This window comes from Trachemys scripta, chromosome 16 (genome assembly GCF_013100865.1).
Source record: "Trachemys scripta elegans isolate TJP31775 chromosome 16, CAS_Tse_1.0, whole genome shotgun sequence".
NCBI lineage: Eukaryota > Metazoa > Chordata > Testudines > Emydidae > Trachemys > Trachemys scripta.
In genome coordinates, this window is record NC_048313.1 from 17593570 (window position 1) to 17606306 (window position 12737).

The following is a 12737-nucleotide window of genomic DNA, read 5'->3' on the forward strand; positions in this document are numbered from 1 at the left end:
AGTCAGGGCCGGTATTAGGGGGGTAGCAAGCAGGGCAATTGCCTGGGCCCCCCCCATGCCACAGGGGCCTCCACGAAGCTACATTGCTCAGGCTTCAGCTTCACCCTGGGTGACGGGCTCAGGGACCAGGACTTCAGCCCCATGTGGTGGGGCTTTGGCTTTCTGCCCTAGGGCCCAGCAAGTCTAATGCTGGCCCTGCTTGGAGGCCCCCCTGAGACCTGCTTGAGGCACCGTAGGGGGCCCCGGACCCCCAGTTGAGAACTACTGCTTTAGAGGATAGGATTATAATTCAACATGATCTGGACAAACTGGAGAAATGGTCTGAAGTAAACAGGATGAAATTCAATAAGGACAAATGCAAAGTGCTCCACTTAGGAAGGAACAATCAGTTGCAAACATACAAAATGGGAAATGACTGCCTAGGAAGGAGTACTACGGAAAAGGATCTGGGGCTCATAGTGGATCACAAGCTAAACATGAGTCAACAGTATAACTCTGTTGCAAAAAAAAGCAAACATCATTCTGGGTGTATGAGCAGGAGTGTCGTAAGCAAGACACGAAAAGTCATTCTCCCACTCTACTCCGTGCTGATTAGGCCTCAACTGGAGTATTGTGTCCAGTTCTGGGTTAGCTGCCGCCGGGGGGGGGGGTGGGGGTGCGGGGGGGGCGGGGGGCAAGGTGGAAGTTTCACCTAGGGCGCGAAACTTCCTTGCACCAGCCCTGTGAACACCTGTCTGCCAATATCATGATTTGGGGGAGCGGGGTGGGGGGGGCTGACTGATGATTTCTGAGGGCTGAGCCTGCAGCTGATGGAAAAGAGATTGTAAACTCTCTGGGGAAAAGAGCGTCTTTTGGTCTGTGTTTGTACCCAGTGGGGGCCTGGTCTGTGTCTCCTTGTCGCTACCATGATAATAATTAATAATAAGTGGATGCTAATTTTGCAGGGGCCCATCCCCTCTTTGTGACCCAGCTCAGCTGCCTTCTCTGGGCAGTGGGGCTGGCCGGGCTCGGCCCTCCCATGCCCCAAGTCACTTGGATGCTAAGGATGATGCCCCATGGAAACAAATGTCTCGGAACAGCAGCCCATGATGGACCACTTACCTGCCCCAGGTGAGCAGGGCTAGGCTCCGCCCCCCCCCCGCCCATCCTCCAATGGGAGCAGCAGGTTGGCCCCGCCTATCCAATCAGGGGGCGGGGGCGCCTCAAGATGGCTGCGTCCAGGCTGCCGCCTTCCTGCCACGTGGAGTTCGGCGGGGCGGTGGCTGCCCGGGAGCCGCCGGAGGCCGCCCCCGAGGGGCTGGAGGCCGTGTTCCCCCGGGACGTCGGGCTCTTCGCTGACGCCTTCCCCGAGGAGACCCGCTACGGCTTCTGCGGCTACGTGTTAACCATCGCCCAGCACCACGGGGCTCGGCTCGGGGTGGCAGCGCCCGTCTGGGAGGCGGTGAGGCTCAGGGTGCAGAGGAGCCCGGTGGAGGGAGGGGTGTGTGAAATGGGGGAGGGGTTGGGTGCAGGGGGGTGAAATGGGGGGGTTAGGTACGGGGGGGGGGGGGGGGGGAGGGGTGCAGGGGGTGAAAGGGGGGGGGGGGGGGGGGTGCGATTGGGGATGGATGCAGTGGAGGGATGGATGCCCTAAAGTACAGGGGGAGGATTAGCTGGGGGATTAGGAGGGTCTGGGGAGGGCTGGCTTGGAGGTGGTGAGAGCAGGGGCGGAGGGGGGAAAGTTAGGATGTTTCCCAAGGAGGTGGGGAGAGCTGGAACTTGGCAGTTGGCTGGAAACCTTTGAGCTCTGGGGCTGGGGCATCCCACAGCACATGGAGCTGGGGCTGGTGGTGGATGTGTACAAAGTGGTGTGTCTCCCCCAGTGCCTGTAGGGTGTCTTGGCGCTCCATTCACGTGGAGTGGCTGGTTCATCAGATAAGGTGGGGGCTCTCTGTGCAGCTCAGGAGATGTCCCTGGCCTTGGGAAGCTGTAGCCTCTCACTTGTTCCTCTACCCCAGAATTCCTGTTCTCTAGCTGCAAATCCCATCCATTTTAGGAGCTTCCGTGGAAGATCAGACCCGTGGCCCATCTAATTCAGAATCCCATCTTTGTCAGTGGCCAGTACTTCAAACTACTGTAACAGGTCATTAAGAAATAACCAGCCTGAAGGGGAAGTTTCTCCCTAAATCTGCCAATTAAGAGTCAGTGCAGGAGGATCTGTCTCCCTTATGCTTTTGTTTTCCTGTCCTGTATATCACCGGATGGCCTCATTCTCCACCTGTCCGTCTGCTCGTCTCATCTCTGCGCCGAAGGCTCTAACCCTGTGTAAATATTTTGAGGAGCAGAAGCTCAACTTCTGGGGCAAGAAGGTGATTGAGCTGGGCGCTGGGACAGGCATCGTGGGCATCCTTGCCACGCTGCTCGGTATGTACCGTTGCTTCACGGCGGAGCTGAAACATTGGGAGAGCAGGGGGACAGTCATGCATCTGATCTGTGACATTTCTAATCTACCTATCACCATAGTGTCTAACTACCTAAATGGGACCTGAGGCAGACACGCTGTACGGAGAGACCTGTTGAGGTTTTGTAACTGGCCTGCTGGCGACAGTTTGCAGGTGTGCCCAACTTTGCTCATCTCAAGATGGCATCAGCAGCTTAGTGAAAGTCCAAGGGCCTCATCTGCTTACAGCCTGGCAAAGAGAACAGCTGTTCCTCTATTTAGTACAGCCTGTAGGTTAAAGAGGAGGGCAGCTGCCGGCTCAGAGTGCTAGACCTCCCCCTAGCCCTGCATTAGCTGGTATGTATAGCCAGCCTGGGGATGGGAAATATGGATCTGTTGCATGGTCATGGATCCAGGAAGCCAATGAAAATCCTGCAACATGTGGATAATGCGTACTGGGAGGGTTGGATTCTCCTCCTAACCAACCTCCATGCCTTCTGGGTTGCTCTTGTCTTTTCCAGGAGGAGATGTAACCATCACAGATCTCCCTCTGGCTTTGGAGCAGATACAGGAGAACGTCCATAGGAATGTGCCTACAGAGCATTTGGCTCGGGCCAGAGTTTGTGCTCTGTCTTGGGGTCTGGACCACAAGGAGTTCCTGAGAGACTACGACTTCATCCTGGGTGCAGATATAGTCTATCTGAAAGACACGTACCCCTTGCTCATCAGGACCCTCCGGCACCTTTGTGGCCCTCATTCAACCATCTACCTGTCTTCCAAAATGCGGCAGGAGCACAGCACGGCTGTGTTCTACGAGGCGCTGCTCCCGCTGCACTTCACTTCAGAACTGGCCTATAGGGATGAAAATGAGAACATTAACATCTATAGAGTCACCAGCAAGCAGAATAGCCGAGGTTAGGGCAGACCTTTCTCCCTGGCTGGAAAGGGACAGACCCAACGTGGCGTTTGGCTTTTCCAAACTGAAAGCTATGATCCCAGCTGTGTGAGCCACCAGCAGCCAAAATGGAGCACGCAGTGTGGGTGCTGACTCTGCCTAGTTGAGGCAGATTCCTCCTTTCTGCCAGCAATGTGGACCCAAGATGTTACCACCTCCAACCTGGGGAGAGAAGCTGGGTTTTAGCTTTTCCCCAGACCTGGAGACAGCGTTTCTTGCCATCAGTGGAAGTTCTAAAAGCAAAGATCTTTAAGAGGATGGCTGTTTTAGCCCCATCCCTGGAACCCTGGCCTTCCAAGCCAAAAGGTCTTCTGCCACTGAAGCAGGCCAAGTGACTTGAAGCAACCATCAAGAGCATTAAATGTCTCTTAAGAGACACCATAGTGCCTTGTTCCTATAATTTGGCTAAATATATTTTTTTCATAACTTGTCATATTTGAATTAAAGATGGATTTCATGTGTCACTTCTCCTTGGGAATTGTGAAGGGGGGAAAAAAAGAGTTAAAATCAAACTGTAAATGACTACAAACTATTTTGTACACCTGCACCCTGTCTTGGGTTAGGCTTTGGACCTCTAGATGGCAGTGCAGTTCTGATTATGTGCAGGACACATACCTTCTCTCAAAAGGTAATGAAGGCTTTCCCTTGGGTTTTATTTAAGTAGAAATGGAGGTGTGAGCGCTCAGCATCTTAAATGTTGCAGGTGCTAGAGGCTGCACATGCTGTGGGAACCACCCTCGGCCTCTGCCCCAGGCCCAGCCCCTTTCTGGGGAGGAGGGAGGGAGTGGCACTTCCTTGGCTGCTGATCAGTGTGTACACCCTTCACTTTTACCCAGCAGGGGCTGTGACTATACCGCTGGCTGCTTTCCAAGTGCTGATACCTACCTCGTAACTACATCGAAATGTGCCCTTCCGGGAGAAAGCCTTGGGGCATGTTTGTATGTATAGTATAGGGGTTTTGTCAGAAGGTACACGGGAAGAGGACTTGCACGGGTTGGGAAAGGTCCCTGGCTTCTGCTCTGCACCCTGCAGGCAGCCTGAGTGTGTTACACGGGGCCGATATGAATCCAACAGGGCAATGAGCAATTGGCCCCCAGCGCAGTAGGGACTTTGCTTTGCTGCCTCCTCCCGTTCTATGGTGTATGGGTAAGGAAGGGGAGAGCGCAGGCTCGAGGATAGGGCCTCAGGACGCCTGGGTTCCATTCCTGGCTGGGGGAGGGGAGGCAGGACTCCTGGGTTCCCCAGGTGGGAGGGGCATGGGCTGGAGGTATGGGGGGGGCAGGGTAGCCTTTGGGGGTGGGAGAGAAATGCCCAGGAGGTGGGTTGTCCCGCCCTCCCTGCTCCAGCAGCCAATGAAACGGCTCGCTCCTTCCCCCGCCTCCCTGCCATTGCCTTCTGTCGTCACCCTCTGCGACGGCCAATCGGCTCCGCGAGGGTTTACGGCGCCGACGTGATCGGGAGGCGGCGCGGGCGGGGCACCCCTTGCGCACGCGCCCTTGGGCTGGCTGCGGACGCCGGCGCCTAGAGGCTGCGCGATGTGTGACGTATAATGTGCGCGCCGCGGCGGCTGGCCCCGGCAGGGAGCGGGGATGCAGAGGGCGGCGCTGAGCGGAGTTTGCGGCCTCCTGCGCGGGGGGGCCCGACCGGGGCCGGTGAGGGAGGGGGGGGGATAGGCCGGGGTTTTCCCTCCCCCCCCCCGGGGAGCTGGTCCCAGCCCCTCGGCTTCCCTGTGACCCCCCCCACCCCCGTGCCCTCGCCCCCCCTTCAGCCTATCCTGGCTCCTGTGGAGGCCCTGGGGGGCGGGGCAGGACGCCTGGGTTCCCTCCTCAAACCCACCCCTCCGGACTCGGGGTATGGGGCTCGCTTCCGCCCCCCCGAGCCTGGGGCACGGTGACCCCCCCCCCCCCCCCCACACGGGTGAGGAGGCGCCGGGAGAGCCCTGCGGAGAGGCGGCCTGGTGCTGGCCCGGGGAGGCCGTCACTGGAGCCAGGTGCTGCCCCAGCCCAGCCCGAGGGCCTTGTGCGGGCTCCTCCAGTCGCGGGGTGTCAGCCTGTGCATACACTTGCAGCAGGAGTGGGAGGCAGTAAGGAGCATGAAGCCAGTGGGAGCAAATGGGAGGAATGGGTTACATAGTAGGGGGCTGAGCTAAGTTAATGCTGAGATAGACAACAGGGCTGGGGTTTGGTCACCCCCAGCGCAATCATTCCCAGCCTGAGGCTGTTCCTTACCCCTTTCTTCAGCATCCAATGGGCCTCTCCTGCATGCAACTTCAACTTTTATCTTCTCCCCGCCAGCAGGTCGTTTCCTGGCAGCTGGTTTGTTTCTTTCACTCTGGTCTCCGTGCGTTTGCGGCAGAGAAGGAGCTGCTGGTGAAGCTCAGGAGGAAAACTGGTTATTCCTTCGTGAATTGTAAGAAAGCCTTAGAGAAGTTCAGTGACGACTCCAAACAGGTGAGACCTTGCTCTGAATTTCAGTGCGATTTGGGTACCTAACTCCCTTAGGCGTCTTTCAAAATGTCAATTTGTGTGAGTTTAGACTGGAATTCCTACTTGGGTGGGGGGAGCGTGGCGCACTGCATTCAGGTGTATAAAAACAAAGGAAGGATATATTTAAAACCAAGCGGTTCCTCTTTCTTACCTCAGTCCATACTAAAGGAGATGGTGCATAGATACCAAGGCAATAGGTTTCATTGTGTTTCTGTTGTAGTCATTATGTAGGATTCTCTCCAACGGGCATTGATCATCGAAGGCTTGATTTTTAAAAAGGGCTGGATAATGTTGTGATCTCTATAGCTGTACAAGCTGACACTGAAAGATGCATGGGGAATTTAGTTTCCTGCTCTCAAGGCATAAGTAGATCAGCGGCAGAAGGTCAGAAAGACGACATCCCTAATACATACAAGATAATGCTTGGAAATCCACCCCAAACATATTGCCAAACTCATCAATGTCATCCTCACCCCCAAGAACATCACATTTAACAACACTGTCCAAACCAGGGGAACAGCCATGGGTTCTGGTGTGGCTCCCCACTTTACCAACCTCTTCATGGAACGCCTCAAGGAAGAATTTCTGGAAAAATGCACCATGAAACCAACAAAATATCTGAGATACTTCAATGATATTTTCATCCTCTGGGCAAAGATCTAAATTCCCTTAATTTCCACCACAACTTCAGCAACCACCACCCATCCATCAAACTCTCTAGAACGCACCCGCAAGGACATCAGCTTCCTGGACACCACAATCCGCATCAACAATGGGATCCTACTAACAGCTTTATACAAGAAGCCACTGATCACCATGCAACGCAACCACTGCAGATGCACCAAAAAATCTGTTATCTACAGCCAAGCACTCCGTTACCACAGAATTTGCTCCAACAAGAAAGTCTGGAATACACACCTAAACACACTTCAAGTTGCTTTCGCTAAACAAGAACACTCCCCCAGCAAAGTAGATCGTATCATGGAAAGGGACATCCTGGAAGAACCTGCATCAATACATGAAAAAGAAACCCACTGACCTCACCTCCCTAGTTGTCACCTACTACCCCACACTGGAACCACTACAGGTTATCATCAAACAAGTACAACCCATACTTGATGGGGACCATGTCCTGAAAGAAATGTTTCCTGAACCCCCTCTTCTAGCCTTTAAACAACTCCCAAGCCTTGCCAAACTCATCATCAGAAGCAAGCTCCCCACAGACCAGGGTGGATAAAAATCAATTATTTAAAAAAAAAAATCAGATTTTTTTTATTTAAATTGGATTTTTTTGATTATTTTTTTCCCTCAAAAAGCATCTAAAGATAGTTTTAATTAAGATATATCTTTGAGCTATAATGTCTCATCATGGAATAGGGATTATAAATTCTAATTCTATAATGAGACAATATATTCATGTAATGTTTTTAAGAAAAGTTTTGTAAATGAGCTCCAATAGTTCATGGATTAGGGATCCAGGGGCTTCTGTATAGATTATTTAGGTTAATCTTTCTATCTACCCAATGGGACTCAGTGCTCAGTCTAGAAGATACCATCAGAGATGCTTAGTTTTGCAGTTCTCAAACTATGGATTTGTGTCTCCAGAGATAACATGCTTGTTAACAGGAAAAATGTTTTTAAACAAATAAATATATATAGAGAGGTGAGAAATAACAGACCTCAACCCTTTTGTTCCTCTGCAAATTTGTGTACACAGAGTCAATCCCTTTCCTTTCTCTAAAAGTGCAAAGTTTCAAAAAGTTCAATGAATAGAAGGTGGTTGGGGGCGGAATAGGTCTGGACAAGAAGAAGAAGTCTGGAGATAAATGTGAGAAGGGAGGGACAGGCAGTAGAAACAAAAGTGAAGCTGTTTGAGCAGCGTATTCCAGAATGCACTTTTATGTAGAAATCCATGATTGAATAGAGTCTTCCTGCCTAGTGATTGAAATCAATTTGATTGAAATCAAATCCACCCTGACACAGACCAGGACACACCAACTCAAAAGCACACCAGACCCTGCCAGAACAACAGATGCAAAATCTGCAGATACAGCTCCACTGCTACAGTGATCAACACTCCCAGGCATGTCTTTCAAGATTCACAGCTCCTACATATGCCTATTGCAACATGTGCTGTACCCCATCCAGTACATCAAATACCCCACTAACAACTAGATGGGTGAAACCAATCACTCAGCTCTTGAATGAATTCACCCAGAAAAATGGTATACAACAAAAGCACCATATCACCTGTGGCTGAACACTTCAAAGTGATTACTCCATATCTGATCTTTCAATACTGTCCTCAAGAGAAATCTGCCCAACACCTTCAAAAGGCAAGTCTGGGAACTGAAATTCATAACTTTGCTAGCCACCAAAAGCCATGGACTTACCAGAGATGCTCATTACAACAATTTGTAACACACCTCACTGCTACTACCCTTAATTGCCCACTTAATGGGCAGCAGGTTTAAAACAAACAAAAGGAAGTTCTTCTTCACACAGTGCACAGTCAACTTGTGGAACTCCTTGCCTGAGGAGGTTGTGAAGGCTAGTACTATAACAGGGTTTAAAAGAGAACTGGATAAATTCATGGAGGTTAAGTCCATTAATGGCTATTAGCCAGGATGGGTAAGGAATGGTGTCCCTAGCCTCTGTTTGTCAGAGGGTGGAGATGGATGGCAGGAGAGAGATCACTTGATCATTACCTATTAGGTTCACTCCCTCTGGGGCACCTGGCATTGGCCACTATCAGACAGGATACTGGGCTAGATGGACCTTTGGTCTGACCCAGTACGGCCATTCTTATGTTCAAACCCTTTATGCATAAGAATCTAACCCCCAATCGCCCACTTCATTTCAAGAGACCACCTCCAACATACATTACTCCTCTTGCTTAACAATCTGTCCCAACTTGTATTTAGCTCAGATGCTCTGCTTTCTTTCTCAGACCTAAAGAAGAGCTCTGTGTAGCTTCAAAGCTTGTACCTTCCATCAACAAAAGTTGGTCCAATAAAAGATATTACCTCGTTTCTCTCATGTCCTGGGACCAACTTGGCTACAAAGGCACTGCAAATAATCCTCCCAAATGGGACAGCACCACACATTTGGTCAGTGTCACGCTGGCTTGGGTTTCTTGCATTTTTTGGAACCATTAGGACGTGGTCTGATCGTTATGGTCTCTCCTATGAGGCTACTTTTCCACTTTCAGTGTTACAAAACTTAGGTCAAGCAGAGAGTTGGGTCTCTGAACTGAGTTTTGGTGGGTTCATCTTCTTGGTTTTGTCTTCAAAGGCTGAAGCCTGGCTGCATGAGCAGGCCCAAAAGGAGGGATGGAGCAAAGTTTCCAAACTGCGGGGCAGGAAGACAAAAGAAGGCCTTATCGGGCTGCTGCAGGAGGGGAACGCGGCAGTGATGGTGGAGGTAAGCTCCTCCCCTAGTGTGTGAGGGACCCTTTCCTTGGGATGGAGTAAGTCGTATTAACCTGGTAACTTCCCCTGTCCCTTGAGCTGGCCTGTGTGCATAAATTCAAATCTTGCAGCTGTGAGTTTAACTAGGTTAAAATATTAAATAGACAAATCTGTCTAGTTAAATCATGATTAACAGAGTGTGTCTGGCATGAATGATACTAAACGGATTCCTTTTAACTGTAGGACTGACTGAGGGTTGGTTTCTGTTTCTAAATAGAATAGTAATAGCCACAGGGAGTTCCTGCTCTGAAAAGGTGGAGGGCTTATTTCTGTCGCATCGGGTTGCTGACTTCCCTGACAGCAGCTCTGACTGCCGTAATGGCCACCCCTTAAGTGGAAGGGCAGCTGTCAGACAATGACTTCAGAATAATCAGCTGTTTCTCTCTACCAGGTGAACTGCGAGACAGACTTTGTGGCCAGAAATGTCAAATTTCAACAGTTAGTTCAACAAGCAGCAACTGGGACAATGTTCCACCATCAAGGCGCTAAGGACCAGTTAACCACATATATCAAGGTAAGCGAGATCTATCTAAAGTACTTATCCTTCCCATCTGACCACCTCTCTTTAATATATATTTTCCTCCCAACATCTCCGTGAGGTAGGGAAGTGCTATTGAGAGACAAAGATATGGTGGCCTTGTCTGCACTTTGCCAATATAGCTCTGCTGGCAGAGCCCCCTAGTGGAGACTCACCAGAGGCCGACAGAAGCACTCTTCTAGCAGCACAGTTGTGCCTACATCATAGAATATCAGAGTTGGAAGGGACCTCAGGAGGTATCTAGTCCAACCCCCTGCTCAAAGCAGGACCAATCCCCAGACAGATTTTTGCCCCAGATCCCTAAATGGCCCCCTCAAGGATTGAACTCACAACCCTGGGTTTAGCAGACCAATGCTCAAACCACTGAGCTATTGGGACTTTGATGTTACAACTATGTGGTCTAGGGGATGTGACTTTTTTTCACACCAACATAGCTATGTCAGCAAAACTTTGAGTATAGGTTTAGAGCGAATCTACACTAGAAAATTAGATCGACCCAGCTACTTCGCTCAGGGGTGTAAAAACCCCACTCCCCTGACAGGTCAACTTAACTATGTCGAAGGCCCGTGTGGCCAGCGTTAGGTCGACAGAATAGGTTTTCTGTCGACCTCGGTGCCGCCTCTTGGGCAGGTGGATTTACTACGTCAAATGCATCTCGCTGAAGTGGAATTCTCGCTGACGCTGGCCTGCCTAAGACGTCCTTCCCAATCATGCGCATTCGGCCAAGCCACTTTGCTGGGATACGTCCCAGCGAAGCAGCTATCCCGCCTCAAAATCCTTGTTTGAATTAGGGGACGTGAGGACGCGCTGGAGGAATTTGTTCTGCGTAATCTCCAATGTGTAGAAGTTGATTGAACAGGAGGCCCTCTGGCGGTGCTGCGTGAGGATACGCCGCGTGAGGCATCTCTTGGAGTTGCTGGGGCGAGGGAGGCTACCGCTCTCCCGGAGTCAGGAGGCTTGCGGCGTAATCCGTTGTCTCTCGTCTCTTTCAGCGTTTCATGAAGGCAGCTGAGCTTTCTCAACTGCGGACCGGGCCTGCTGGATGTTTGCTCAGTGACCAGCTGGCTCTTGCTATCGGTGGGTGCTCTAGTACCAGCTGCCGGTTAGAAGGTAGAAATGAGGGAGGCGATTGTGCAGCTTCCGTCAGCCTTGGGCGGGATTGACGGAGAAACCCCTTCCTCTGGCAGGATTCCGCCTTGCGGTCACGGGGCTGGCTGCCATGAGTCGTGTCTGTTTCCAGCCTCGGCTTGTGCCGATGCCTCTGACAGCACTGAGGCTTAACTGGGGACCATTCAATTCTGTGACCTGTCCTATAACCACTCTCGGGCATTCAGAAGTAGTACTGCTGCAAAGTAGTTCAGAGGGAGTTTTCTGATGTGGGTCATCCCTTTAGGCTACTGCAATGTACTGTCATTCTAGCATTTCTAATAAGCAGTGAGCTAACCAAGCTCTCTTACAGAAAGGGCTTTTCTGTTTTTTTTAAATGCAGGGGAGAGGGTCAGATACTGTGGGGACAGGCCTAGTACCTATATTGAGACAACTCTCCAGCCTTACCGTCCTTGAGCAGCAAAACTACCAAGGAAACTGACATCTCAAAGGTGGGGCGGGAGAAGGCAGAAAGCCACAGCAAACGGCCCTGCCCCAGAACACTCAGCCTGATCTGTACCTTTAAAAGTGAAATAAGACCTGTTCTTGTTTTGGGTTTCTAAAGGCAAACTCGGGGAGAACATGGCTATCACGAGGGCTGCCTGGGTGGCCGTGCCAGCGACCTTCTACATTGGCTCTTACGTCCATGGGGCGCTGCCAGCGGATAATCCCGCCCTCACTAACATGGCGTTTGGGAAGTATGGTGCCTTGGTGATCTGCCACGCTTCTGAGCAGAGCCAGAAGTCAAACCTTGCTGATCTAGGCCGGAGGCTGGGTCAGCATGTAGTGGGAATGGCCCCTCTGTCGGTGGGATCTCTGGAGGATGAACCTGGCGGAGACACGGAAACCAAAATGCTTGCCCAACCTTTCTTGCTGGACCCCAGCATTACCCTGGGCCAGTACTTGCAGCCCCAAGGTGTGTCTGTGCTGGACTTTGTGCGGTTCGAGTGCGGAGAGGACCCAGAGATCCCAGAAGCGGAGCAGCCGCAGCAACGTCTCGCACAGGAAGAAAACTCTTCGTAATCTCACGTCTGCGGCCATGGGCCGGGCATTTACATATCGGATCAGTAAGGAAATAATGATGAGACGGGCTCAATAGTGAATTAATCTCACATGTGCTGGACATTTAATACAGGTAACTTTTTTTGCAAAGCATTAAAGGACCTTGGTAACTGTCCTGTACTAAGCCTATGAGGGCATTTTATATAAAATGGGCTGGCCTGTTTATTTCTAGGGAAGCGTTGGATCTCGGCTGATGCACAGACTGCTGGAGTCTATATTTAAATAATCTTAACCCTAAGGGGCCAGGATCGAGACCCGCTGAGGTTTAACCATTTAGACCAATATCCATCCACTGATCCCAGACTCTCCTACTCTTAAGCTACTCCCACAAAACCAGACTAGCCCCTTCACTCACAGCCCCTCCCCTGGACAATAACAGTGTAGGGCAGCCAGCTAGCAGTGCTGCGGGGGTGTTGCCTTATGTTGCTTAGACCCACCCGAAGAACAGTTCCTTCCCCTGGGCACACACTATCCTGCCAGGAACCAAGTGATGTCTCAAGGGGCACACGCTGTTTCTTCAGCAGGTGTAGCAGACCAGGGCCATGTACGCTGCCCACTAGGAACAAGGCCCCAGTGCTTGGCTAGCCAGCTGGAGAAGCTTCCACTTTGATTCCAGCCCCAACAGTAGTGAGTATTTGGCTGTACGCAGGACTGCCACCTT

The 12737-nt window shown here is 51.3% G+C and overlaps 2 protein-coding genes across 3 annotated transcripts; both read left to right on the forward strand.

The window, feature by feature from the left end:
* Positions 1-1199: 1199 nt before the first annotated feature.
* Positions 1200-3835, forward strand: EEF1AKMT3 (EEF1A lysine methyltransferase 3). The gene is made up of 3 exons (XM_034793156.1): positions 1200-1441; positions 2292-2403; positions 2941-3835. Exons 1-3 carry the CDS (start codon positions 1208-1210, stop codon positions 3336-3338), a joined length of 744 nt encoding a protein of 247 aa, XP_034649047.1. The 5' UTR covers positions 1200-1207; the 3' UTR covers positions 3339-3835.
* Positions 3836-4876: 1041 nt separating this feature from the next.
* On the forward strand, positions 4877-12225 carry TSFM (Ts translation elongation factor, mitochondrial). Of its 2 annotated transcripts, none has more exons than XM_034792588.1 (6): positions 4877-5026; positions 5672-5824; positions 9155-9283; positions 9722-9844; positions 10861-10945; positions 11580-12225. In XM_034792588.1, the coding sequence occupies exons 1-6, from the start codon at positions 4964-4966 to the stop codon at positions 12035-12037; spliced, it is 1011 nt and encodes a 336-aa protein (XP_034648479.1). In that variant the 5' UTR covers positions 4877-4963; the 3' UTR covers positions 12038-12225. The 2 variants fall into 2 exon arrangements, with proteins under 2 accessions (XP_034648479.1, XP_034648478.1); XM_034792587.1 differs by having other exon boundaries at positions 4893-5026; positions 5669-5824.
* The last annotated feature ends 512 nt before the right edge of the window (positions 12226-12737 follow it).